The sequence below is a fragment of the Diceros bicornis genome, chromosome 3, assembly GCF_020826845.1.
Source record: "Diceros bicornis minor isolate mBicDic1 chromosome 3, mDicBic1.mat.cur, whole genome shotgun sequence".
In the NCBI taxonomy this organism is placed as follows: domain Eukaryota; kingdom Metazoa; phylum Chordata; class Mammalia; order Perissodactyla; family Rhinocerotidae; genus Diceros; species Diceros bicornis.
The window spans coordinates 15,199,082-15,225,686 of NC_080742.1; the positions used below are offsets into that span (position 1 = coordinate 15,199,082).

General features: G+C 39.7%; 1 protein-coding gene across 5 annotated transcripts in view; it reads right to left on the minus strand.

The window, feature by feature from the left end:
* GSAP (gamma-secretase activating protein) overlaps positions 1 to 26,605 on the minus strand; it is an 80,034-nt gene that overhangs the window by 21,154 nt on the left and 32,275 nt on the right. For all 5 annotated transcript variants that reach the window (XM_058524032.1, XM_058524023.1, XM_058524041.1 and 2 more), the window contains 8 exons: positions 26,105 to 26,190; positions 18,430 to 18,507; positions 16,758 to 16,835; positions 13,314 to 13,406; positions 12,977 to 13,194; positions 11,044 to 11,113; positions 10,449 to 10,531; positions 7,761 to 7,814 (listed from right to left, as the gene is read on the minus strand). In XM_058524032.1, coding sequence (XP_058380015.1) covers positions 7,761 to 7,814; positions 10,449 to 10,531; positions 11,044 to 11,113; positions 12,977 to 13,194; positions 13,314 to 13,406; positions 16,758 to 16,835; positions 18,430 to 18,507; positions 26,105 to 26,190 — 760 coding nt within the window. The remainder of the gene's footprint in view (positions 1 to 7,760; positions 7,815 to 10,448; positions 10,532 to 11,043; positions 11,114 to 12,976; positions 13,195 to 13,313; positions 13,407 to 16,757; positions 16,836 to 18,429; positions 18,508 to 26,104; positions 26,191 to 26,605) is intronic.

A 26,605-nucleotide genomic window follows, 5' to 3' on the forward strand; every position in this document is an offset into this window, starting at 1 on the left:
TAAGTCCCTGAAAGGAAGTCACTATGGCTTTCTTGCTATTCTACCTCTGGGTTCAGGCACACTAGCGCCAAAAGCCAGAAAACTAATCGGTGCTGTGGTGACATCTAGTGGTCAATTAAGCTATTAGCTCTGCCCACTTCACCAGAGGAGTCCCACCGCACGGTGCACCCTCCCTTGCCCAGGACAAGATACGGGTGGGAGGATGGCTGGCAACCTTCTACCTGTCAGAGGGCCTCTTCCCCTCAGGCCAAATGCCAGCCTCCTGTCAGAAGACCCCACTTACACACTCACACTGTGGCTCCTAGGAAAACATTTCTCCCAAACTACCTTCCTCTCCTTGCTCCCCCATTAGAAAGTCCCTCTCCTCACACCCTTTTCTCAGCTGAGAACGAACAGATAAAACAGGTCCATGGACAGGCTACAGAGGGGCACATGAACCCTACTGATTGTATGTAAAATGGAGTGTGTGTTTGTATGAGCACTTTTCTGGGAGAAGGTTTACAGCTTGCACCAGATTTTCAAATGAATCCATGGCCAAAAATACTTCAAAACCACTGAGTTAGAAGGAAAAGGATTTGGGTTTTAAAAAAACACTACCATGGGGGCCGGCCCGGTGGCATAGTGGTTAAGTTTGGCATGTTCTACTTCTGCAGCCCAGGTTAGCCAATTCGGTTCCTGAGCACGGGCCCACACCACTCATTGGCGGCATGCTGTGGTGGTGACCCACATACAACATAGAGGAAGACTAGCACAGATGTTAGCTCATGGTGAATCTTCCTCAGCCAAAAAAGAAAAACCAACAACAACAACTTAAATAAGTAACACTGTTAGCCAAAAGTCCCAGAAATATTTTAATGTAAACTTGTAGGTCTTTCAAGGAGGTCAGTGGGCTAGATGTAATAACAGAGATATTAAGAGAGTCCAGAGAAAAACAGTTAGTAGCATATGTCACTGCATGGTATCTACTAGGTAAGTGATGTAATTTTTTAAGTTATGAAAATTCATGGAGATCACTGTAAATTGGAAGATCTATTTGGAAGCCTGGGAAATAGACATGACCCAGAGGATGAAAATGGACTTGAGTGAGTGAAGGATGGGAAAGGACGTTCCATGTGGGGCTCTCAGGGAATGAGCAAAGACTGAGAGACCAGAATGTGGATTCCGGGTTTAGATGGAGGCAGAGCATTAGAGAAAACAACCAGCAGCACTTCATCCCCATGGTGAAGACACCTGTCTCTGGCGTGGGACTCCCCACCACAGCAACCACCAGGGCCGATCCCCTGGAATTCTAACTGGTTTGGGGTGTGACCTGAGCCTCCAGAGTTTTAGAAGTTCCCCAGGTGATCCTAATGTTCAGCAAGGGCAAGAACACTGCTTGAACATGTCCAGGAATCCCGTCTTCCTCCCACCTCAAATATTTCCCTCAATCGACGCCTCTGGTTTAAAGGCTGTCTGAAGACTTGTGGTTGTGTTGTTAACTAATAGGAGACAGGGTTAAAGAGGAGGTTAGGGCCAATCTGTGAAGGATCACAAATACCACATTAACACCAGCATGCTCATTAAACCAGAGAATAAAAGAAGCTACCAGATAAAATTTTAGCTGTGGTAACGTAGTAGGGGGGGAGCGGGGGAGGAAGCTGCACATCACATCCTCACAGCCGACCTGGCAGCACAGAAAACCACTCCCACCAGTCAGCTGGCACTGAGGGACCTGGCGAGTATTAAGCCCCGCATTTGTGACGACAACAGCCCTGACAAAAAATGAAAGCCACAGCAGCCCAAGAAGCGCATCGCCAGCCACTTGAAAGGAACTCATAAAACTTTAAAATGCACAAAAATGCTTTATAAGAAAAATACCCACGAATTCAGCTACTTCTGGGAGACTCCAGTGTTAGAAGCCATCAGATCCTCAAGGAATGATCCAGAAGTATTTTCCCACACAAGGGGGAGTTTTAAATTTGGATTTTGAAAGAAGGAAAATTATTCCAAGTCTCTTCTTGAGAAATAATCTCTCTTTGTCTCTGTAGCATGACATGAAATAATTACCAAATGCAGCTCATCACAACTATTAATTGAACAAAAGGACCAAAGAGTTACATGAAGGGACTGTTTCTCATTTATGATTTGAATTGCCAGTTGATTTTTAAAAAAAAGCCCTGTGGTGCTGGCTCATCTGTAAATTACCACCAGGAAAAAAACATCTGCCTTTCGTTTCTAAAAGGCGCTCTGGCTTTGGTCCTACCTCTGCTGATTAACCAGCATCTTCCTACAGAAGAGGCAGCCATGCGGAGAGAACCTTCACTCTCGATGCCAGGGCTCAACTAGCAGAGCTAAAGCATCCATCCAATTTGGCTCTTTAGTGGATACAGTGACAGCTTTTACTTGCAGCCCAGACAAAGTGACCTACTATCTCTGGCACAGACAGAATACAATAGAAACGTCTGTATGTCCATAAAGCCAGCAAGGCACCTACCACGCCAAGATGCTCTAAACAGGACCATCCATCCACAGGACCAGCGACTGGGACTCCTGAGGCTTCCTGCTCAGGGGACTGCTTTTTGCAAGCGCAACTTCTCTTATTTATAAATGGACTTCCTCCTCCTTCCCAAGATCTAGTAAAAAAAATCTCTCTTCTTTGCCCAGCTGGGTAGTTCTCTCAGCCATTTTTAATGAGATGGATTTTTAAAAAATGTAATCACTAAATATGGCTCTAAATTCTTCCATCTCACAAGCAGCATACACCCTGAGAAAGCCAATCTAAGATATTTCCCTCTTCTCTGCCTTAAGAATTAAACAGCTCCAACCAAAACAATGAAGATGAGCAGCACAGCCTAGTGGCTGGTAGGAGAGAAACAAAAACAGGAATCCTTGATCCTGGGTCTGTTCCTCAATTTCACCATCTGGGAAGCAAACTGAAGTCACCTCCATTTCTACAGATATGACAGGAATGAATTTACCAGCCTGGTGCTCTGCTTCTAACAAGTAATGTTTCTTTGTAGCACCATAACATTATGTTTTACAGTGTTAATTGAACTTGCCATAACTCACTGTCTCAGAAAATATGTTGTATAAGAAAAACTCTTGTTTTTTCTCTACAACAGTCTACTCACAGAATACTTCAGTTCTGGTCACCAAGTGTGTGGGTTTTTTCCCCCCATATCCATCAACTCTCTGGCACCAAGTAGGTGTCCTACAATTTAACTCAGTTCTGGCACCATCTACCTGGAAATACCATCAGATCCCACACATCAGAGGCTCAGTCCTACAAGACCACCTCCCTCTTCAGATGCCAATCACAAGTCTGGGTTGTCACCTCTGCCTCTGACTGACCGCCTATAAACTGGAGGTTCCCAGGATCCCCTCCTGGAGTTTCATAATTTGTTACAGTGGTTCACAGAACTCAGGAAAACAGTTATATACTGGATTATTATAAAAGGATACAACTCAGGAGCAACCAGATGGAAGAGATGCGTAGGGCAAGCATGCAGGAAGGAGCTTGGAGCTCCCATGCCCTCTCCAGGCACACCACCCTCCTTGCACCTCCACGTGTTCAACCAAGCCAGAAGCTCTTCAAACCCCTTCAGTTAGGGTTCTTTAAGGAGGCTCCATTACACAGGCATGATTGATTAAATCATTGGCCATTGGTGACTGAACTTAATCTCCAGCCACTCCCCCCTGGTGGGGGAGGGGGCTGAAAGTTCCAACCCTTTAATCACATAGTTGGTTCTCCTGGCAACCAGCCCCAATCCTTAGGTGCTTTCCAAAAGTCACCTCATTAACATAAACTCAGGTGTGGTTGAAAGGAGCTTGTTATGAATAACAAAAGACATTCTTTTCACCTCTGTACTCTGGAGCTATTTCAGGAACTGGGAACAAACACTAAATATTAGAACAAAAGATGTCCCTACAGCTCTTATCACTTAGGAAATTACAAGGTTTCTAGGAGCCCTGTGCCAGGAACCATGGATGAAGACCAAATACATATGTCTAGTTATATCACCATATAACATACGTACAAACTGAACTTTGGAAAATCAATTAATATTTCCCACATAACCAACTGTCATTTCTGGTAATGCTACATTGTTGTCAAGGCAACAATTCTAATTTTTTAAAATTGTAAGCTATTACATTGTGGTTGAGTTGATACTCTGGGTCTCTAACCTTTTATTTAAGTGATGGTGGTTGTCTGTATTGGAAACAAGTGTCTTTTGTGTTTCACTAAGCAATTAATTATAGCTCTGCCCAATTAAAACAATATTTTTTTAAACATTTTTTAAGTGAAGAAGCATAATTAAACAAACACGTCTCTGAATGGAGAGCCGCCCAGGTGTCAACTCTGCTTTTCCCAATTGCTCAGGGGCATTCAGACCCCTGACAGACAGTGGCAGTAACATCCTCACTTTCAAGTGGCCATAAGTGGGAAGGGGCTTTTAGTCTTTCTGGCCTTCTTAGTCTCTGCATCAAGTAGTTAATAATCCCTAAATAAACAATTAAATAAAAGGCTTCCTTATTTTATAAAACGAAACTAAAGATGTCTGGCTTAAAAAATACTTTGATTAAAAAAACTCCACTTCACCATTTGTAGCACATTCATTCAACTTTTATCTTTATATTCAAGTAAGTTATTGTTTCTATTTTTTCTAAATCCTTACATGCTTCCTGTGGTTGGACAGTTTTAATAGTCTCTCTTCTAACTATAAAATCAAGGGTAATTTTTAACCTTGTACAAAAGTCGCCACCTCCCTAGAGAAGACCACGTTTTGAGAAGGGATCAAATCATTCTTAGGAAAGTCACTCTTGATGACATTCCTTTTAAGGCAAGGACCTTGTTTCAATATACCTCTTGTTTAAGTTTTAAAACTTCTTTTGGAAACCATTTTACAAACCATCTCCTCTAACAAGGAGAATGGAAGCAAGTGTTGTCAGAATAACAGGGGTCCCTTGGAGCTTGTGGGAAGTCTGGTAGCAAGCATGCATTCAAAAGGTAACTTGTGCTTCAGGTCGTAGGTGCTTAGAGCCAGCTCCTACCAGGTAAGCATGACAGTACAGCCACATAACTGGGGCTGGAGAGGGAGGTGCAGAGGGTGGGATGTGCTGCTGCAACCAGGTCCTACGCAATATAATTAAGCTGGGACTTGGAGTAGAAGAAGTAGGTCAATGGCAGCAGCTTATAGTGAGGGGTATTATGCAAGCAGAGATGGAGAAACAAAGGAGAGATTATCAGGGCCAGGTGTCCGGTGAACTGCAAGGTACTGATTAGAGTCTCCCATGCTGAGTGATTGGGGTGGGAAGTACAGGAACTGGGCAAACCAACTCCTGTGCCGTCTTCTCCTGAGCCCAGTGGTACACCTCTGCCTTCCCTGAGGAACCGTGTCTGTGTGGAGAGGACCGTGAAGAGATCTACAGCTCAAACCTGTCCTATGTAACCCTTCCTACTGGCATATGGATACAAGAGGAGTCGCCAAAGAGCTCCCAGGCATGTTTGGGAGTGGGTAACAGGAAACAAACATCTGCAGGGCCAAATACAAAAGAGAATTAGGAGAGAGGAGAAAAATGGGAGGAGAAGGCAAAGTGAACCTCAAAGGAGAAAAAAAACATGCACAATATAAAAAAACGTCGTTTTACACACACTTACACACAAACAGAAAAAAAAAAAAAGCCAGACAGCGCAAACAAAAGCTACTCTGTTCTTCAGCAAAGCCAAATCGTATTCCTAGAATAAGCCAAAGGGTAAAAGTTTAAGGGAATCTTCTCTTCACTCTTTTACACTTCATTTTTTAAACGAAAATGCAGAATGGTGATAAGGTTACAGTAAAACAGATAAACCCATAAATCCCTTGTAACAGTATAAAGCATCACAACTTTTTCTGAATATGAATTTGGCAATAAGAATCAAAGGCTATAAAAATTGTCATAGCCTTTCACCCCATAATATTCCCGGGCATTTAACTTTAGGGGAATAAATCCAAAGAAAAACTGTCTGTATAAAAATAATTGCTACAACATTATTTGTAATAGCAAATTTTTCTTTTTAAATGAGAGCTGGGGACAAATCAAATGTCCCAAAACAGAAGAATGATTAAGTAAATTAAGTCACAGCAACCCAGTAAAATCCTATGGAATCATTAGAAATCATAATTATGAAGTTTATGTAGCAACAATGAAAAATGCTTATGATATATTGTAATTGGTAATCTTGATCAAGTACCTCTAGATGGCCGTTACTGTTGGGTAAAATATGCATACCTACGACAAACACCGAGAGGGAATGGGGGGGAAAGACAGTGATATGGACAGGAACTGTAGAACTGTGGTTGACATTTCTTTCTTTTTTTTTTTTTTAAAGATTTTATTTATTTACTTTTTTTCCCCCCAAAGCCCCAGTAGATAGTTGTATGTCATAGCTGCACATCCTTCTAGTTGCTGTATGTGGGACGCGGCCTCAGCATGGCCGGAGAAGCGGTGTGTCTGTGCGCGCCCGGGATCCGAACCGAGGCCACCAGCAGTGGAGCACGCGCACTTAACCGCTAAGCCACAGGGCCGGCCCTGACATTTCTTTCTTTTTAAGTTTTTCTTCACTAGTTTGTTGTTTGTCCATTAAACACACTATGGGTTTGGCAGGACGAGTGGTAGAAGCAGAAACACTAAAATAAAGGATAGAGGCTCTGAAAAAGAACATTTTAAACTGTTAATCAAACCTTTCTGTTTCCTTCATCTTCCCACCTCTGTAGAGCGTCACAGTGGTCTCACGCTCCCGTCTAGAAACATCGCTTGTCAGTCTCTCCTCAAAGCACCCTTCTGAGGACCAAACCCAGAACCACGAACCCCAATCCAGTCAGCCTCTCTCATCAGTCCCCTCTTCATGCATCATGAGACCTCAAACATCCACAGCTTTCCTCCCGCTGCCCAGGCCTGGCCTGCCCTTTGTGGATCCAAAGAATCTAATGTAAACAAAAAGCAGCAGCACACTGAGCTGCTGCTGCCAGAAGCTGCGATTTCCCAGTACACACCAGTCTATAATGAACAGGCGGCAACGCCAAAAACAGCAAACAGCTTCAAGGCAACGGTGCTAAAATACTCCCCAGTTTGCAGCTACATACACACTCTCTTCTCCTCACTCCCCCACCCCATTCTCCCTATTGTCCTCAGAGTGTCTTCAGAAACCACGGGACTACAGAAAGACACTAACAGCCACGCATAGTGGGCAGGAAGGAGGTCTGCAGGTCTCTATACTGAGCACCAACACTGGTCACTTGAGAAACAGAAAGCTGTTCTTAGAAACAGAAGGAAATAAGATAATCCCAGCCCAGGTCACTTAATGGTTTCAAGATTCTCTGTGTGTCTTTTGTTTTGGGGGGGGGGGGACAGCTCAAATGAAGTGAAAAACAGCTCCCAGGCCCTCTGCAGATAATTTACAAGAAATCTTCCAGTACTGACTGGTTTGAGGTGCAGTAGAAAGTACTAGTTCTATATGGTTTACATTGAGCCCTGTAACTCTCTATCTTTAGAAAACTTCCCTCTTCAAAGGCATTCCTAAGAATCGCCGTAGTATCATCTCAGTGACTACTCAACCACTTAGGAAGGATTTTCTAGAGAACTAACTGTACCCCTTACCCCCATCCTCCCTGACAGTTTATAATCCCTTTTGGAACCATCACAATATTCGGGGCAGCCGAGGTTTAACTCCAGGCCAGTGTGGAGGCCAGCAAGGAAGCCATGCACGTCTGTGCCTTTGTCTCTTACTGTAAGGGACTCACCTTCATTAGAGGCAGTGCGATCTCTTCCGTCACAAGGGTTATTCCAGGAATTTCCTATGGTGGGAAAAACATACACACAACTGCTTAACATATCAACTACCACTAGCTCAAGCCTTCAGGAAGTGTTTTCTGCACAGACAGAAGCTGAGGGCAGCTTCCAGTTAGCTAACCTCTACTTTAAATAAAACTTGGGGTTTATAAATAACAGTGAATACAGCCTATCTTGCCTTGGGAAGGGAAATACTCTTTGAAGTTATGATTATAATAGTTGACAGTGTCTCTAAAGGAAAGGAGGAGACTATTACAAAGCAATACAGAGCAAATAGTGTATTGTTTACACATTTCCATTTGCACCATCAAGTGTATTAACAAGGGGGACACGTTCTATTTTTTTGTACTCCTTCCTGCCTCTTCTTCTCTTTCGCTTAAATATATTACAGTTGGCCCTGCCTCACTAGAAGAAACCAAGATTAATGGGATTCTTGTATGACTTTAGTGGAAAATTTTTCTGCACCTCATCCCTCACTATAATTTCAGAAATAAGAGATCCCCATAAAGAGCTGATGCAGCACGATCACCATGGCAAATGGGAAAGGTATACACTTCATATCAGGAAATCCAAATATAACAATCTGCTAAGGAGTGAGCATTAAAACAAAAATTTAAATAAAAGTAAATAATACATGAGAAAATAATTTAGAAGGTGTCAGGTAGAAATAAAATCTGATATTTGTTTAGAACTTAAATATCCTGGATTTTACTGCTATACAATATTCCTGTGAAAAAGGGCATTGCAGCAATGGAGAAATAAATTCCTAGAACATTCAAGCAACTGAGTTCTCCACTGTGACAGTAAAAAGCCTGTGATAAGAAGGCTACTGTGTGTGTCACTTATCACTACACTCAGCAACAGAAGACACTTCAAAAAAGCAGTAAAATTTCACTACAGCTTTCAGTTATGAAGAGCATCTTAAAATAGGAATAACAGGCTAATTGTTTGCACAGCATAATTCGGGATTATCAATGTGTAAGAGCACCATATTTTCTAGTATCTTAAAAAATCCAATTCAGTTATTTACAGAAATAATCTGCCTCCACACAGAAGTACAAAATTCACGTTTTCTATTGTGGCAAGTGTTTATTAGGGGTGTAGCATTAAGAGGATTTGCAGATTCAAGACAGGAAAAGTAAATGATTTACATCATCACTAAAGCTAAGCACAGACTCCTAGAAGTTGAGGATTAGAAGAGACCTTTAAGGTAACCTACTCCAACCGCAAGAGCTTTAAAGCAGTGCGGTAAGCCCTGAGATAGACTCAGCACATAGGCGGTTACCACTTTGGGTTTTTTATATTGTACTTCTCGTAGGACTTCCTGACATCTCTCTGTGTGTCCCCAACAGCTTCGCTGCCCCACAGAGTCATGAGAAATGCAAAAGTGAAAAGGTGCCTGTCAGGATGATACTCTCACACGACACCCCATTAACACATGCTCCATCTTTCAACACAACCCTGGGACCTAGAGGTACTGCTCCTCCCTTCCAGACACTGCACATGGGGCAGGACCCCAGAGCACTGGGTGGTGAGCGGAGGAAGCTGAGACGTGCACTTCCTGACTCCACGTGGTCTAACCTGCAAACTTCCTGCCACATTACCACAGAGACTGCACGTACATTCACAAGGGTTCTTAGAGACAAAAGCGAGGGCCTGGAGAAGGAACAAGCTCAGATAATTCTACAGTGAGGCATGTGAGTTTAATAACTCCAACAGTAAAAGACAAGAAGAAAGGGCCTTGAGGAAAACACTACCACTGTGCATACCAAAAATCTAGAAATTAAACACACCTACTATGTCTTTTTTAAGGACTGTATTTAGACAATATAAATACAAAATGGGAAGTGTCACAATTTATCCTAGTACATATTTTCCTATATCTGTGTTACCTGAATTGAATTTATTTTTCTAAATGCCTTTTTGATACAAGCCTCTGCCTCAGGACTAGGCACGTAGTTCTAACATCTAAATACGAACGAAGAGGCAGAACCTTTTCCAGGGGCAGCCTGTACATGGTTTCCACTTTCTGATCTAACACAGCTCAGTTTACTGCACCATGTTCAAGAGAAAACGCACAATGTTCTAGTTTAGCACTTCCCAGTTGAAAAGGAGGGAGTCCAGACCAACAGGAAGAAAAGGCTGAACAGAGGATTTTGCTTAAGATTACTGACCTGAACTGATCTTGAAGCTCCTGAGTTATTACAGATTTTCTTTATAAGGCTGGGAAAAAGAGTCATGAAGGTGCTAATCTACTAAATAAATAGAACAGCTCAGAATAACAGCAGTGGTCCAGCCGTTTCTCATTTATAAAAACCTAAGAAATATTTTAATCTACTCTAGTCACTAAAGAAATAAAAATACCACTTGAAGATGAAAGAGGCCTAGTTTTGCTTGGTGGTAGGAGGACTAAAACATATCCTGTACCTTCTCCTTCGGTTCTACTGTTTTATATGAGTACCTTTGGCCAACAGCAAGGATTCACTATCATTTTTCTGCCAGAAAACTTCAACTCAGTTCCTTATCAGTCAAAACAGAAATGAAATCACAACCTCAGTTATTGTGACAGGAATGTCCTACAGCTGACCCACATCTGTGAGTCAATTTAATTACATAAGGAATACAAAGTGTTAACTTACTGTATTCCAAGTCAGCACTGAGGAATATGGCAAAAGTTTGTCGATGTTACTTGTCTCTGGATATATGCTCCAATAAGAAGAAGCTGAGTAGATTTTTGAGAGGAAAAAAAAAAAAAAGACATGATTTAATAAGGTAAATAAGGCAGTAGACGCTGTAATTCACCAAAACATCCTCAAAAAGCTAACCATTATGGTTCTATCTACTACTGATTAAGATGTTCAGGTTCTGCTTTTTACTATGAAAATAATTTCAAAAAAAATTATTTAGCACTTTATCTATTGAAATGACATTATACTACTTTGCAGAGAAACAGCCAACATAAAACTAAGCTAAGAAAGTTACATTTTACTGAAAAATTCACTAATAAGGTTATAGAACCAAGATCATATCTTTTTTTCTCATGAGTCTCTCAACAGCCACAGCTTCTCACAAAACCACAAGAGAATGAAATTTAATTAGCTGCTGATTGCAATAGAGTAAAAAAAAAAGGCCCTAACCAGCATCTTGACAGATTGAGGCATTATCAATTTACTGCTTTCCCTGAAGCAAAAAGGTCAAGGATTCAACTTAACATGCAGCATCAGCAACACCTACCAATTATAAACTCCTGAATGAGGTCAAATGAATGGCAGGAGGAGATGTTCTCAGAAATCCATTGAATAATCTTAAAAAAGTAGACAATTTTGTCAGTATTTAAATCCGCACCCTTCCCTCACCACCAAAGAAGTACAAAATATATGTGAATCTTTTTCATTCTATAACTATTTTGGAATTGCCTAAATATACACTCACTTCTACACTATCTTCAAGATACATGACACAAGACTGTGTAGACAAAACAGCATTATAAATGAGGTCCTTTTCACACATTTTTTTAATAAATGCCCTTGGCTGGGATCCAGATAAGCCTTCCTCCACCCAATGTTCATTTGTTCTTGCTAGAGGAGGCCATATTATAGCAAAGCACCAGGCTGAAGAGCCGTGGGATACAGGAGGAAACAAACCAAACCACCGAGCTGGGAGGCAGCAGACCTGGGTTTGAATTCCAGCTTAGTCATTAGAGGAAACACTGTCACACCATTTCACCTTTGTGAGCATCACTGTACTGTCCTCCCCAGGGAGGGATAATCTCTGTTATATCAACAACCCTCTCAATCAATCTCCATAACCATCCTCACCTGCTGGAGGAATGCAGCGCCCCCCCTCCCCCACCACCGCCTCATTCCCCACCTTAGAATTGACGGATACTCAAGGGCTTGCCTAGCCATAGAGCAGGCTCACATTCTGCTCCTATTAGTAAGTTGTTGTTACTTCCAAACCTATTCATGCTAGTTGTACTTATTTTCACAATTAGGTAATTTAATAATATATCACAAAAACAAGTGAAATACAGATGCAAAAAAAAGTGTTCCTGGGTCAACAAAAGCCAGATGCTTTGGGGGCCAGCCTGGTTGTGTAGTGGTTAAGTTCTCGTGCTCTGCTTCCGTGGCCTGGGGATCGCAGGTTTGGATCCCAGGCACGGATCTACACACTGCTCATCAGGCCATGCTGTGGCAGGGTCCCACATACAAAACAGAAGAATATTGGCACAGATGTTAGCTCAGGGCCAATCCTCCTCACCAAAAAAAAAAAAAAAAAAAAAAAAAAACTGGATGCTTTGGACAGACTCAAAGGCATGTCTCTAAAATACTTACTAAAAAACTAGGTGTAGGTGAGACAGCTATAAAAGACTGAGAAAACATTGCCCAATATACACAGGTGGCTTTGAAAGGTTCTTTAAATTATTGATCGCCTTAGGGGGAAAAAAAAGGAAAAGAAAGTACCAGGAAGTCAGAGACAACACCTTACTAGCGGTTTTGTATAAGAAAAATGATTTTGAACTCCAATTAGCTAATATACAAAGAAAGGGCCTTAATCTATATCACAAGATGGGTGAATGTACATTTGTATGTCTTAGGTTAAAATAAAATGTTTAAGACGTCTTTTTTTCAATTAACCAATGACCCATTGGTCCCAATCAAGTCTAATAGGGAGGTTTCTCTGACTTCAGAGAAGAGCTGTAAAATTACGTGACACAATGTGTGCAAGTGCTTCATAAACTACAATATACCATGAAAATATAAATGTAAAGCTATCTTTATTTAAAATGTAATAAATATATGCCACCACATTTTAGTCCTTTGGATGATATAGACCAAATACTGACCAGGAGAAAAGGTAGATTTGAGAAACTCACTATTTGCTACTGAGCACTTCCTGGGAATATTACTGATATAGCTAACATTTATTCACAATATGGAAAAGAAAGGAGTCAAAAGAACAGACACACCCTCACAGTCCGAGGTCTGGTTAGGAGCCATAAAATAAAAAAAGAGCACAAGAGAAGAATATGTTCAAGTCAGGATGGAGACCACAAACCTCAATTAATTGTTACCAAATAGAAATAACTTCTGTTCATTTCAGCCACTAAATATATACATTTTGTGTTGTCTTTTTGCCAGTTTTTAAGCTAAAACTACATTCCCACCTTGGCTTCCAGAAACCGCGAGTCTCGGCCACACGAAAGCACGCAGTGCAACACGGCCATCTTCTCACAGTCCAGCCGGGTGTTCCACAGGAACTGTAGTAAATATGACTGGTTGAGGAGTGCCCGATAGAGCTTTCCAGAACACCAATCCAGTACCAGCGACCCTGACAGTGACTGTAAAGGACTGTGAGGTAGCATATCAACCACTTCAGTGTTTCCTGCAAAAAAAAAAATGTAGATCAGTAAATAAAGGAACCCCCTCGCACCCAAACATAAATATTAAAGTCAAAACAAACTCAAACGGACCATGCTCATGAGGGAAAAAGTACAACCATACCTGACAGAAACAGACTGTGGCAGATCAGGTCTGGATGTTGAATGTTAAGTAGATGAAGGAAATGACCAGGTAAGTAAACAGCCACATAGTAGTCTGTAGAAGAGAAAGATTTAAGTCGTCCACATGTGGTAAGAGCCGTACAGGTGCAGACAAAGCCCAGAACTTCACAGTATCCCTACTCTCTCCTGAATGTCTTAAAACACAAAAGTTTTGACTAATATAATCATAAGCTGTCTGACGCCAGTACATTTCATCTTACAGCCAGATCTCATTTATTTCTATCTGTGGCTAATTTTCTTCGGACATTTAGCCATAGTTATCTTAACTTAATCTGTAGTTTTGTTTCTAAGTGAATTGTGGCTTTATATGAATCTAAATGATCTCTGAGAGCAAATTAGAATAAAAAATATTAAGCAACATGAATTACTCCTTAATCTGAAAGGCTGGGAATATCTTATAATGGGAATTTCCCTCATAGTTTTTGCAGTTTGGGGAAGCACTAAAATTTAGTTCCCCCACTCACTGTCATCATCGCAGTCATTGCCATCACTATTATCATCATCATTCTGTTTAGAGAACCTTGAAACTGACAGTCATCCAAACAATCTCTGCAGGCACTCTGACACTTTGTGAAGTACTCATTTATTTCCTTGCATAGCTAGCTGCCTAGGATTCACACATTCACGGTCCCTGCACGAGATATTTTTGTACCAAGAACATTTGTACACAGATCGAGCCAAGGTGTAAAAACAGGTTTCTGGAGAATGGGAGAGTGGAAGTAGCCTTTACCAATAATTTTTCTAGGATCTTAGAAAAATAGAAATTCACACAATAGTAATGAATTTCATACAGATGAAACACTTAGATTATAAGTGAGCCAATTGCACTCTTTCTTTCCTAAGAAGCAAAGAAATATATGCTAATCATTTGCATAAAAGGCATTCTGTGCAAAGGAAAGAGGATGTAAAACTGTAACTAGTTGACTTATAAGTGTCCTTTCAGTCACCGTGGATTAAATGATGTTAAAGTGCTTAGCACAGATGGTTGCAATAATATTATTATGGCAACACTTAAGTAAAAAAACACGAATAGTGATATAGTAGGGCACAGTGGAAAGGGTTTGGGCATCAAATGACTTAGGTTAACTCCTAGCCCTACCACTTAACCAGCTGGTACTATGTTCCTAGGAGAGGAGGCATCTGGAAAAATATCTGGTGTTTGAGGGTTGTCACAATCTTTGGGGTGGAAGTGGGATTCCTACTGCCATTTGGTGAGTGGGCTCCAGGGATGTTAAATCCCTCAATGTGCACGACGCTTTCACACAAAGAATTTTTGTCTCACCAAAAATGTCAATAGTACCTGTGGTAGGCTGAATGATGGCCTCCAAAGATGTTCATATGCTAATTTCCAGAGCCTGGGAATATGTCATCTTAAGTGGTATAGGGACCTTGCAGATGTGATTAAGGATCTTGAGATGGGGAGAGCATCCTGGATTATCCAGGTGGATAATGTAATCACAGATGTTTTTATAAGAGGGCGATCTGACAACAGAAGAGAAGACATATATGATGAAGAAAGAGATTGGAGTAACGTGGTCACAAGCCAAGAAATGCTAGCCTCTAGATGCTGGAGGGAGCAAAGAACGCATTCTTCCTTGGAATCTCCAGAAGGAACCATGTCTGCCCACAGCTTGATTTTAGCCCCTCAAGACTCATTTTAGAATTCTGACCTCCAGAACAGTAAGAGAATGCTTATGTTGTTTTAGGCCCTAAATTTGTAGTGATTTATTACAGCAGCAAAAAGAAACTAATATAGTGCCCCTGATAAGAGACACTAAACAAAGCCTGGGCACACAGTTCAGCCTTTCTGAGCCTCAGTTTCACTATCTGTAAAATGGGGATAACATTACCAAGCAGAATTGTTGTAAGGATCAAGATAACTTCAGTAAAACAGCATATAGCATTTTTAAAAAATGGTAGTTTTTTATTTATAAACATAACTTTCTTATATAGAGGTGCTTTGAGTTCATGAAAAATTTCCAAAAAATTCCATTCTTTAACATTTCAATCAATATAAGCCCCTTTAATAGGGTGACAGTTCAGGGAAACCGCATGCAATTAACAACCAAAAATACATCACCCAAAACAGCAACATTGTTGTCATAAAAATTACCTCCCAAACACTTTTAATCTTGGGTACAATTTTGTGCCTATAAAATAAAATGTGTTTAAGAAAGAAAGATGACTTACGTAAGAAAGCCTATTTTTACAAAGCTCTAGTATTTCTGCCCTCCCCACGCTCAGAAGACCATAGATTAAATCACGCCTGCCCTTTCTAGGAGTCATTCCCAGGGGCAAAAAAAGGAAGGATACCTCTGACCTCACAAAATGCTAAGTTTTTTTAGTGGAAAGTTTCCCACATCACTCTTGAGATGGCATGCTAATATAGCATTGCTGATAAGAATCAAGTCCCAGACCCAGGAGACCTTATATTTATCTCTCCTACCACAGGAAGCAGTAGAACCAGGCCTCTCTAAGGCAATTTCCCACCGGTTCAGAGCTCATGTTAAAATGTGCCACATACTGGCCCACTTAGCATAAGATATTTCACCCCACCCATAGTATCATTCAAAATAAAAATCTTTTCATGGACTTTCTCACCACTTCAATTCTCACTTTGCCCAGTTCCCTCACATCACACCTTCCTAAACCTTTGTCATGATAGTAGCTTTTCTTTTTTAAATATTGTGCCACTTCCCATATGTAGGCAAGCAACCATTCTGTTATTTAGTCTTGTGCTAACCTGTTTGTGCCTCACATCCCAATTAGCATAGACAAGCAGCTTTCAGTAGAGAGGTACAATAAACCCCTTCTTTATTTTCTTCTTTATAGACTCCCTTAATATGCTTCACATAGACTTCCTTAATAATACTCAAGTTCCCTTTACCATATTTACTCAGCAGAAAACAACTCACTCAAGATGATCCATAAATCATTTACGGGACTTGGAGGCTTTTAGCAGTTAGCAGCAGAGATGGACAATTTCCCAAATGCCTTGTCCTCTCTAGAATCAAGGGATAACATGATGTATATTTCTCATAGGCTTTTTGAGAACATCTTTTCACAGTCATCATTTTTATACTAACAAATGGCTTTTAGGGTTGCTAAACTACAAACATAAGAAAGCTCACAGTGTAGATTCTCTAAAAAGGGAGATGCGTCCACCCCACCAAAAAGGCTGATGGAGTTGCGGAAGGGTTGTTTCCAGAAAAAACGTTCTCCTATCAGGCTTTAAAAAGGTCAGTGATAGTCACCACAATCCAAGTCCCAAAGAGGCATGAGAAAATGGGGTGTAGAGAAAAGAAAACGAGATATAGAAGGCTTAGGCACAACATGTACTGGAAGGAAGGGTCAGAACAGAGAGATGCATCTCTCTCGCACTCACCAAGGTTGAGAAAAGTAATGCCCTTCGTCCCGTATGAGTCAGCACTCTCAAGAGCAACAGTGAAGGTCTTGCTGTGCCCTGTGGAGAGGGAACACGAAGCCAGAAAAAGCATGTTAAGAAACAGAGAGCTGGACTTCCACTCAAGGCAGTGACTCTATGTAACACTCTCAACATTGACTAACTGTGAAACTGATAAAGCAAGTGTCTTCTGACTCCTGGATTTAATGGTTCCCCATCATTCTCCAAAATCCAGCACTGAAGGTGGATCACCTGAATGCAGTCACAATCCAGTAGCTGTTCTGGGTTTACATATAATCTTAGACCTTAAAATGTAGGTCGTGCTGGGAGGGAAGGATCCGAAGGAATCTACTTAAGGATCCAAGAGATGGAGGACACCAGGTGGCTTGTTGGCCCTCAGGCCTCAAGGCTCACTGGCACTCTCTCGCAGTCATCAGACCCTCTGAGACTTCTCTGAGTCACTTAGGAATCCCACTTTGAGTTCGAAAGGGTATTAGACTGTCTACTAAACTCAGTGTATTGGGCTTCACTCTCTACTTTTCTAACTCTTAATCTACAGAAAAGTTTTATTTACTGGTTTTAATCATTAATCATTAGAAAAATGTGTGGAAACTTTCCACAAAATATCAAACTTATACTGTTAAAGCATGTATACAGTCATGTGCCACATGACGTTTTGGTCAATGATGGATTGCATATACAACGGTGGTCCCATAAGATTAGTACCATATAGCCTAGGTGTGTAGTAGGTCATCCCATCTAGGTATGTGTAAATGCACTCTATGATGTTCACACAACGATAAAATCACCTAACAAGTATCTCTCAGAATGTATCCCCCCCATTAAGTGACACGTCTGTATATGTCTAGTTCTGAAGCTACTTTTAGTTTCTTCGTTATTAAGTTATTAAACTTCTTAACCTTGATCTCTAACTTCTGAAGGTAATACTAGGCACTCCTGCAGAATAATAAACTCCAGTGTGGTCTGGCATAAAATTTTTTAAATTTTGAAAAAAATCTGTATTTAAAAAATTTTAACTCTACCCACAGTATGTACTAATAAATACTTTAACTTTAAGGAACTAAACAAGCAAAATAAATACTCCTCAGCATGGTTCAGACTAAAACTACTAAAGAGCACACTATGACTGACTACAGAAGTGGAAAAGGTTGCGCACTTTACTCCTGGCTCCCCAGGCTGACTGCTGACATATCAGTGTTTCAGGCCACAGAGGTGTGAAATGAAATAAATATATATTAGGTCTAAGACCTGTTAAGATCTGAGATCATGGAAGCTTTTAACTAAAACCTTAGGTAACTTTGTAAGTTAAATCTATTGATACTTTCCAATTAGTAATAATAAAAAAGCAAACACACACACTTTGGGCAAATACATCCATTAGGATTGGTCTACAGGCCTAGAAAAAGATATAGGTCAGAATAAAAAATATATAATACATAAAAATAATCAGGTAACTTAATATTCATCAGTAGTGAATTTCTGCAGGAAATGTGTATTATATAATGGTATACAGGTATAGAATGTGCTGATATAATTTATTGCAAGGTAATAAGACTTGGAAATTTATCTAATTTGCTACTATTTGGAAAAAGTGACTATGTAAAAGTAAAACATAAGAATAAATGAAAATTACCTTTATGAAAGTAAAACACTGAATATGTGATTTGTTCCCAAGAGTCAAACTTCGGGCTGTAACATACACACAGACTTCCTAGAAGTAAGAAGGTATTTAGTAGAGCTTAAAAGAATCACAGACGAACAGTTTCCTAAGCCGCTTAACCTCACTTCTATTCCTTTAGATGTCCTCCATCAACTTACCTCATAGGTTATTCCCAAATTCTAGAAATGGCCTATTAACAAGCTGCTAAGAAATTTCAATTCAACAATGACTCAGCGCCCACTGTAGGCAATGCCTTGTGGGGCAGACTACTGAAAGGCAGGAAAATGAATAGAGACCCACTCCTGTACGTGAAATCATGGGCGTCTAGAGAAGTGTCCAAAACCTCGTGAGATTCTCCTAATACACATGGACTGCGCTGCCCTCTTATCCAACTTGCCTTCCAGCTACAGATCTCAGTTTACCAAAAACGTGTCTCCTCTTTACAGGGAGTTTCCAGTCTTCTTGCTTATCTAGAATGGAAGGCAAACTAAGGCAATAAGAGCAAGTGTGGTGTGTGAGCCCACACACACCCGTATCTGGGTCATTGAGGGTCTTGGCCCAAGGGCATAGGAGAGCTCCTATCATAGAGTGGCCTTTCCAGATGGCCCTGACTGCCTTCACTTATCCCATCACTCCAGAACACTCTCAGCCTTCCCACCTCCTTCAGTGTGTAAAACTGTCCATCATCTCCAGCAGCTGTTGCTATCCGGATAGACTAGATAAGTCCGTCAGCAACCTACAAATGAGGGCATTATGCTTAAACTGATACTTCTATTCTAATGCTAACCTTTATGTGATTATCTGAAATAGGAGATTTCTGGCGTGGAAAGGAACTCAACAAGAGTCTTGAAACCTTGTTGAAGAAACTAGAACCTGGGTTCTAGTCCCGGAGCTAATATTTAACCAGTGTGTGAATCAGTGAACCATAATATTTCCTCTATGATACTCCATAGTTCCTTTATCAAAGAATCATGGTAGGGAAAAAAGACCATTTTCCCTAAGAAGGCTATTTCAGAACATTTATAAGCATTCAGTTATAGTATTTATCATTTGTGACTATTTTTAATGACATTTAAGACTGCAATATATTGTTAGAAGTACATTTTATTGCAATATCTTAAACAAATAAAAAATAGCTTTGATAAAAATAGTAACATTTCTTTAAGATGTAAAATTAGTGTTATGGTTACCGAACATATAATGATAAAAACTTTTCTTTAAAATTACAGCAAACGCACTACGAACAAAAGTAATGTTATGCTAAAGTGTAAACAAAAATAATAATTATAAGAATTACAAAAGTCCCATGTACCACTTTGACTACTTTCATAAAGTTAACATACTACCAGCAAAAAACTACTGGTTTATCCTGTTCTTTTATGTTCTATGATCACAAGGAGAAAGAAATTGTTAGCAAGCATGTTAAAACTTCAGCCTCTCTAGGAAAAAAAAAATTAAAATTAAAACAAGGCACCGTATTTTTCCTTCCAAATTAGCAAAGTTTTTAGAATGATAATCAATTCTGTCAAGGGAGCAGTAGGAAGAACATTCTCAAATAATAGTAGTTGAAGAGTGAACTAGTACAACCTCTCTGAAAAATAGTTTAGCAGAGGATTAAATATATTCATACTCGGGACTGGCCCCGTTGCATAGTGGTTAAGTGCAGCACACTCCACTTTGGCGGCCTGGGATCCCGGGTTCAGATCCCAGGCTTGGACCTACACAACTCATCAGCCACGCTGCAGCAGCAATCGATATACAAAATAGAGAAAGACTAGCACAGATGTTAGCTCAGGGTGAATCGTCCTCAAGCAAAAAGAGGAAGCATGGCAACAGATATCAGCTCAGGGCGAAGCTTCCTCAGCAAAAAAAATAAAATTAAAATATATTCATACTTGTTGACCCAGTAATTCTTCTTTCAGGAATCTATCCTGAGGAATGAACATGAAATGTCGACAATATAAGGGAGATAATAACCTCCATTCTAGCAAAGTCCTCTGCACACCACGATATAAAGAATGGAGGTTATCATTTCCCTTGTTTTGAAGAAAGTTAATGTACCTAATTACATACACTGAGAGCCATATTCAGGTCTCATAAGCAAATATTTCCAAATAGTTAGATTACGGCTGAGTTCCCACTCCTAATCCCAAAGGAAGAAAAAAAAAAAAAAGACATAGCAATGTAAAATGGAGGGTCCACAGGCTCTGAAAAGCTGTCGCATCCATAGAATTGTCTTTGATAATGGAAACCTTCCATATCTGTGCTGCCCAATATGGTAGCTACTAGCCACATGTGGCTACTGAGCACTTAAAATGTGGCTAGTATGATGAGGAACTCCTTTTTAATTTTATTCAATTTTAATTACCTTAAATGTAAATAGCCACATGTGGCTAGTGGCTACCGTACTGGATAACACAGCTCTGGAGCAGTGGTTCTCAACCCTGATAGTACATTAAACTTACCTGGGCTCACAGACACCCAGGCTCCACTTTAGATCAACTAAATCAGAATCCCTGGGGGTGAGACCCAGTCATCAGTATTTTTAAATTTGCCTAAGGTAAATTAATTAAATTCTCTAAGCCTCAGTTTCCTCATCTGTAAATAAAAAAATATATAGAACCTACTTCATATGGCTCTTATGTGAGAATTAAATGAGATAATATGCATAAAGCTCTGGCAAAGAAGTTATATCTGGCTATAAAGGTTAACTGCTATTATTATTATTCCAGAATAATTTTGCTGCTATTTACAAGTTGAGGGAAGTCACATTTTAAAAAAAGAAAGCATGCTCTTAATGGTGTATCCAGAGATGTTTAATAAATATTCATCAATGATGAAGATAACATCTCAAAGTTGGCTAGCCTTCGGGAAACCATGTGGACAATGAAAGCTATTATGGACAAAGTTTTCCAAGGGAAATTATCTCATTGTGAAAAGCTCTATAAAATGCTAAAACACAAGCCTAATTCTGGGAATTGATGAAGGACAACCCTTGCAATTATATGAACAGGAAGAATTTACACTTTTCACCCCTCCCTACCTCCCAGTAGGTGGTGCACAAGAATTACAGCCACTGACTTAGAACACACAAGACTGCTCTAAGCGCAGCTTCAGGGTTGACTATCAGACATGGAAGGAATGAGAATATCTTCTTTGATGCTTTAGGAAGTCTCTGATTTACCCTCCTACGGTAAAAGACTTAGAAAAACCTATATGAACTCATAATCTTAATACATAAGCAACCTGACAACAGCAGCAGCACTTTTGCCCACCAGCTCATGAGCACCCCCATCAAGAGATCTCTGATTCCTTGGAGGTAGTGGTGCAGGAAAACTCAGGACAAAGATGCTTTCAAGAATGTAAGAAGTAATGCTGAAAGGACAAGTAGCCCCAATGACCAATATGTGACAACTGAACGTCAAATATTATTACAGCATCATCATTAATGTAAACACTTGAAATGAGCTGAGTTTGTATAAGGCCCTGAGTCTATCAGCATTCCTTTCACAAGCCATGTTTTCTGGTCTCCACACAAGTGAAAAATTAAGCTCTCTATTATAGAGGGAGCCACACAGGAATTAGACTATTTGCTCTCTTCTCCATTCCTACTTTGCTGAAGTAGGTTTTTGTTTGTTTTACCACAAAGGTAAGAAATGATTTTTGAAAAGTAATTTGGGAAATACATTAACTGACAACTTAGTCATAAACTAAAAGGTTGCTTCTCTGGCTTGTTTCCTCTTAAATCTGGAAGCACCCCATTTGAAACAGGCTTATTTTTTCTATTTCAGAGCTGACTGTGAGGAGCAAAGCTCATTTTCTACTCTCTCAGCCATTGCTGAGAAAGGAAAACACAGACTCTTTCACATCTCATGCCAGATAAACCTAACATTTTATTAAATAAGATATGTCACAGATAGCCCATGTATAAGTTATAGCTGCTACCATTCATGAGAAATTCCTATGGGAATAAAATGAAAAGGAATAAAAGCTTCATAGAATAACAGCCTTGGGGCCGGCCTGGTGGCGCAAATGGTTAAGTGCGCGCACTCCGCTGCGGCGGCCCGGGGTTTGCTGGTTTGGATCCCAGGCGCACCGACACACCGTTTGGCAAGCCATGCTGTGGCGGCGTCCCATATAAAGTGGAGGAAGATGGGCACGGATGTTAGCCCAGGGCCAGTCTTCCTCAGCAAAAATAAGAGGAGGATTGGCAGATGTTAGCACAGGGCTGATCTCCTCACAAAAAAAGAAAAAAAAAAAAAAAAAAGAATAACAGCCTAAAATGATCGTTTATATCCAATGGATTTAAAGTGAAGGCCTAGGTAAGAATCTACCCTGGTCCCTCCACATGAGCTCTGGATCCCATTACATCCCACCTTCTAAGCAAATTCACTCTACCAATTATTCCTCTCTGCTGTATATTGTCATCTTTTCTCTTGCCACTAAATATCCCGTAAGCATTCAAACATACTGCAGTCTCTACCATCTTCAACAATAATATTCCCTAAATCCCACTTCCCCTCCCAGCTGCTGCCGCATTTCTCATGTCTACACATGCTGCTACGATTTTTTCAACTCTCACCTGCCACTAACCCAGCACAATCAAGATTTCACCTCAGTCACCCAACACAAACTACTCACAGTAACCTCCACAGTGCTAGACCCAACGGACTCCACCTCTTACCACCTGCTAACAGAGACCAACTCTCTCCTTTGGGAACCCCCTCTGTCTTTGGCTGCTATAATACCACACTTGCTTTCCTCCTCTCTCTCCAGACATTCTTTTTCCTTTTTCTTTGGATGTTCCACCTAACCTTTATATATTTTTGTCCCCAGATCTTATTTCTAAACTTCTTCCCTTTTGACCCTATATCCCTCCCATGGCTTCAAATGCCAGCTACAGTCTAACAACTTCCACATCTATTCATCTCCAGTCCTGACCCCTCTTCTAAGCTCCGGATCTCTTAGTTAACATGTCCAAAGCAAAACTCATAATCTCCCTTTCTAAGCCCCACCAAAACCACTATACCTCAGTAAATGGCACTACTGTTCACCCATTTACTTATCCCAGAAACCTGAGGACCATTCCTCTCCATCTAATTTATAGCAAGTCTTCTCAGTTCCATCTCCAAAATGCATCTCAAACCCACCTAGTTCTCTCCACCTCTACTGCCCATTGTGTTCAAGCCACCCTCATCTCAAACATACGCCTACAACCTCATCCTAACTGCTCATCTCCTCACTTTTTCTCTTGCCTTCCCCACCCCATTCTTCACACAGCAGCCACAGTGATCTTTTAAAAATACACATCTAATCACGTCACTGCCTGCTTAAAACACTTCAGTGAAAGAGAATCAATGGATCCTAAAACCTCCTGGTGAAAAGTTGTTGGGGATTAGGATAGTTACATGATGCCAAAGTATCACCTCAGATTACTAATGTAAAGGTTAAAATGTCCCTTTATAAGGGAGACAGACAGTGGTTACCACATAACCAAATGACAAAACTTAGCACCACAAATAGTAGGATGTCTTGACATTATATGCCTCCTGATCTGGTGCAAATAAAGCTCACAACATCACCCATGAAGTATTCTTACCAAAAATGTTTAACCTATGTCTAACAATGCCTTTGGGTCTAACATCTAATCTACAGGAAATGTAGAGGATAGAGGAAGAAGTTAAATACTTCCACAAGGAAACAATTAGACAAATCCAGAATGAGGGACATTCCACAAGGCAAATGGCCTGGACTCTTCAAAATGTCAACGTTGTGAAAAGAAAAAAAAAAAAGGCAGAGGATAGGAGGTGGGAATTGGTCTACATTAAAGGAGTCTAAGAAGACATAACAACCAAATATAATGCATAAATTTTGATGGGATCCTGACTTTAAAAGTTATATATATACATGTATTAATTCATTTATATACATATACACATACAGGACTTTTTTTAAACAATCATTGAAATTTGAATATGAAATAGTTTACTGATTAATATAATTCATTTCTTTCAGTGACAATGGAACTGAAGTTATGTAAAAGAGCATCCTTAACCTAAGGAGACACATGCTGACTTATTTAGTGGTCAAGTGTCAGGATGTCTGCAACCTATTTTTGAATGGTTTGGTCAAAATGAAGAAAATAGCATCTATATATGTGGAGGATGATAAAGCAAATATTGTAAATGATATGATTAAGTAAAAGGTACATGGATGTTCATTCTATTCTTAAACTTTTCCGTATACTTGAGCATCCTCAAAAACAAAACGTCATAATAAGAAAAAAACAAGCCCTTTAATGACAGTATGACTCTTAGGATAAAATCTAAAATATTTCCATGGTCTACAGGCCCTACATAATGTGGTCCCTGCCTACCTCCTCAGCTTTCTCTCCACAATACTCTCCCACCCCCCTCTGCCTTGCTCTCTCTACTTCAGTCACACTGTTCTTAGTTCATATACATCCTTCAAGTCTCAAGTGAAATATCACTTCCTTCCTTAAACTCCCCAAGACTGATTTATGGAGGGACTTATGTGGTTGAGAGAGACCCGGATGGACAGGAAAAAATGGCATGGATTATGAAGGAGTAAGGTGGGAAAGGGAGCAATTTTCAGGAAAGACAGAATAGGACAGGATGTTTTGGAAGGAGGCAGAAACAGGGATGGACTAGCTGAACTAGAACATATTTGAAGATACTAGCATCTTCCATTAAACCTCCATTATATGCTCTCAAGGCTTCCTGTAATTCTCATTCATAATGTTTATCATGATTCTATTTAAACACTATGTGTGCACTTATTTAATGTCTAAAATCCACAACAAACAGTAACATCTATACTAATAAAAATTAGGTCAGTTTTGCTTATCATTGGATCCCAATACCTAGCACACAGTAAGTGCTCCATAAATGTTGGCTTAATGAATACCACATAATTTGGCTCGAGAGGAATACAATTTTAGTCCAAGTGCTACTTAACTCAAGTGGTAACTGTCCACTCAAGTTGTGATATTAAAAACAGCTATTAGATTTAATTATTAGAGCCGATTATTTAGACGATTATTAAGGTTAATGAGCAGTTTTTTCACCAGATTCATTGAATGTAACCATACTCTTCTTCTCTCATTTTTAAGTATTATTTTTCCCTCTCTATTTTCTCTATCTACAATAAACAGGTGTTATGAGACAGAATATTACACACTAATAACTTTATGTCAAGCTTTGATTGTTAGCTCAGTAGGTTACAATATGGCTCTTAAAGCAGACAAGTGCATAGGTTTAGAATGCAAACACATCAGTAAACCTGACACAAAAAGCATCCCCATCATTGTACACCATTTGTTAAAAGATGGAGCAGGTGAGAAAATACACATTGATTAAATATGACTCCATTCCCCCTCTTAGAACAATAATACAAATAATAACTATTAGAACAATAACTCTGCTGACTGTGGCTTCTTTTATACAGACAGATGTATAAGATTATAGTGGAGAAGATAATTTAGTATATAAATATCCATATGATCACTTATGGAAGAATGTGGCTCTATTATAATTTATTTTCAGGATCCATATAGCTAAACAATAATTAAATTTTGTATAGAACTCAAATATAATTAATAGATTGATAAATACAACCCAGGTTCTACCTGTATGGTTGGTAAAAACGCACAGGGTCAGGTGTTTGGATAATTTCTCTTGGTTTTGAAGATCAGCACATCCAAAGCTGACAAGACTAAGAACATAAAGGATAAGAAATTGTGAATGCATTTAAAAATAAGTTCCCTTACAAAGCATAGCAACCACTATAATATACCTACAGAAGTAGAGACATGTTCCTGAGAAATTTAAGTAGATAACATGTTTCTTTTGTTAAAAATTTCTGTAAAACAGTAATTAAAAAAAAAATATGTGGTACATAAATAGTATGGTCTTGGCAATAGAAAAAAATATATATTACTTTCAACTTGTATTTTTATAACTTTTTTCTGATTTAATATACTATATGCATACACTATGCTTCAAAATAAGCACAATTGAATATTCTTATATGATGAAATAAAGCTAGTGAAATATATAACAGCTTAGGATTATCATTACTCCAATTCACTTTCATTTCTTCTGTGCACTGATGTCCTTGTGTCTATTTT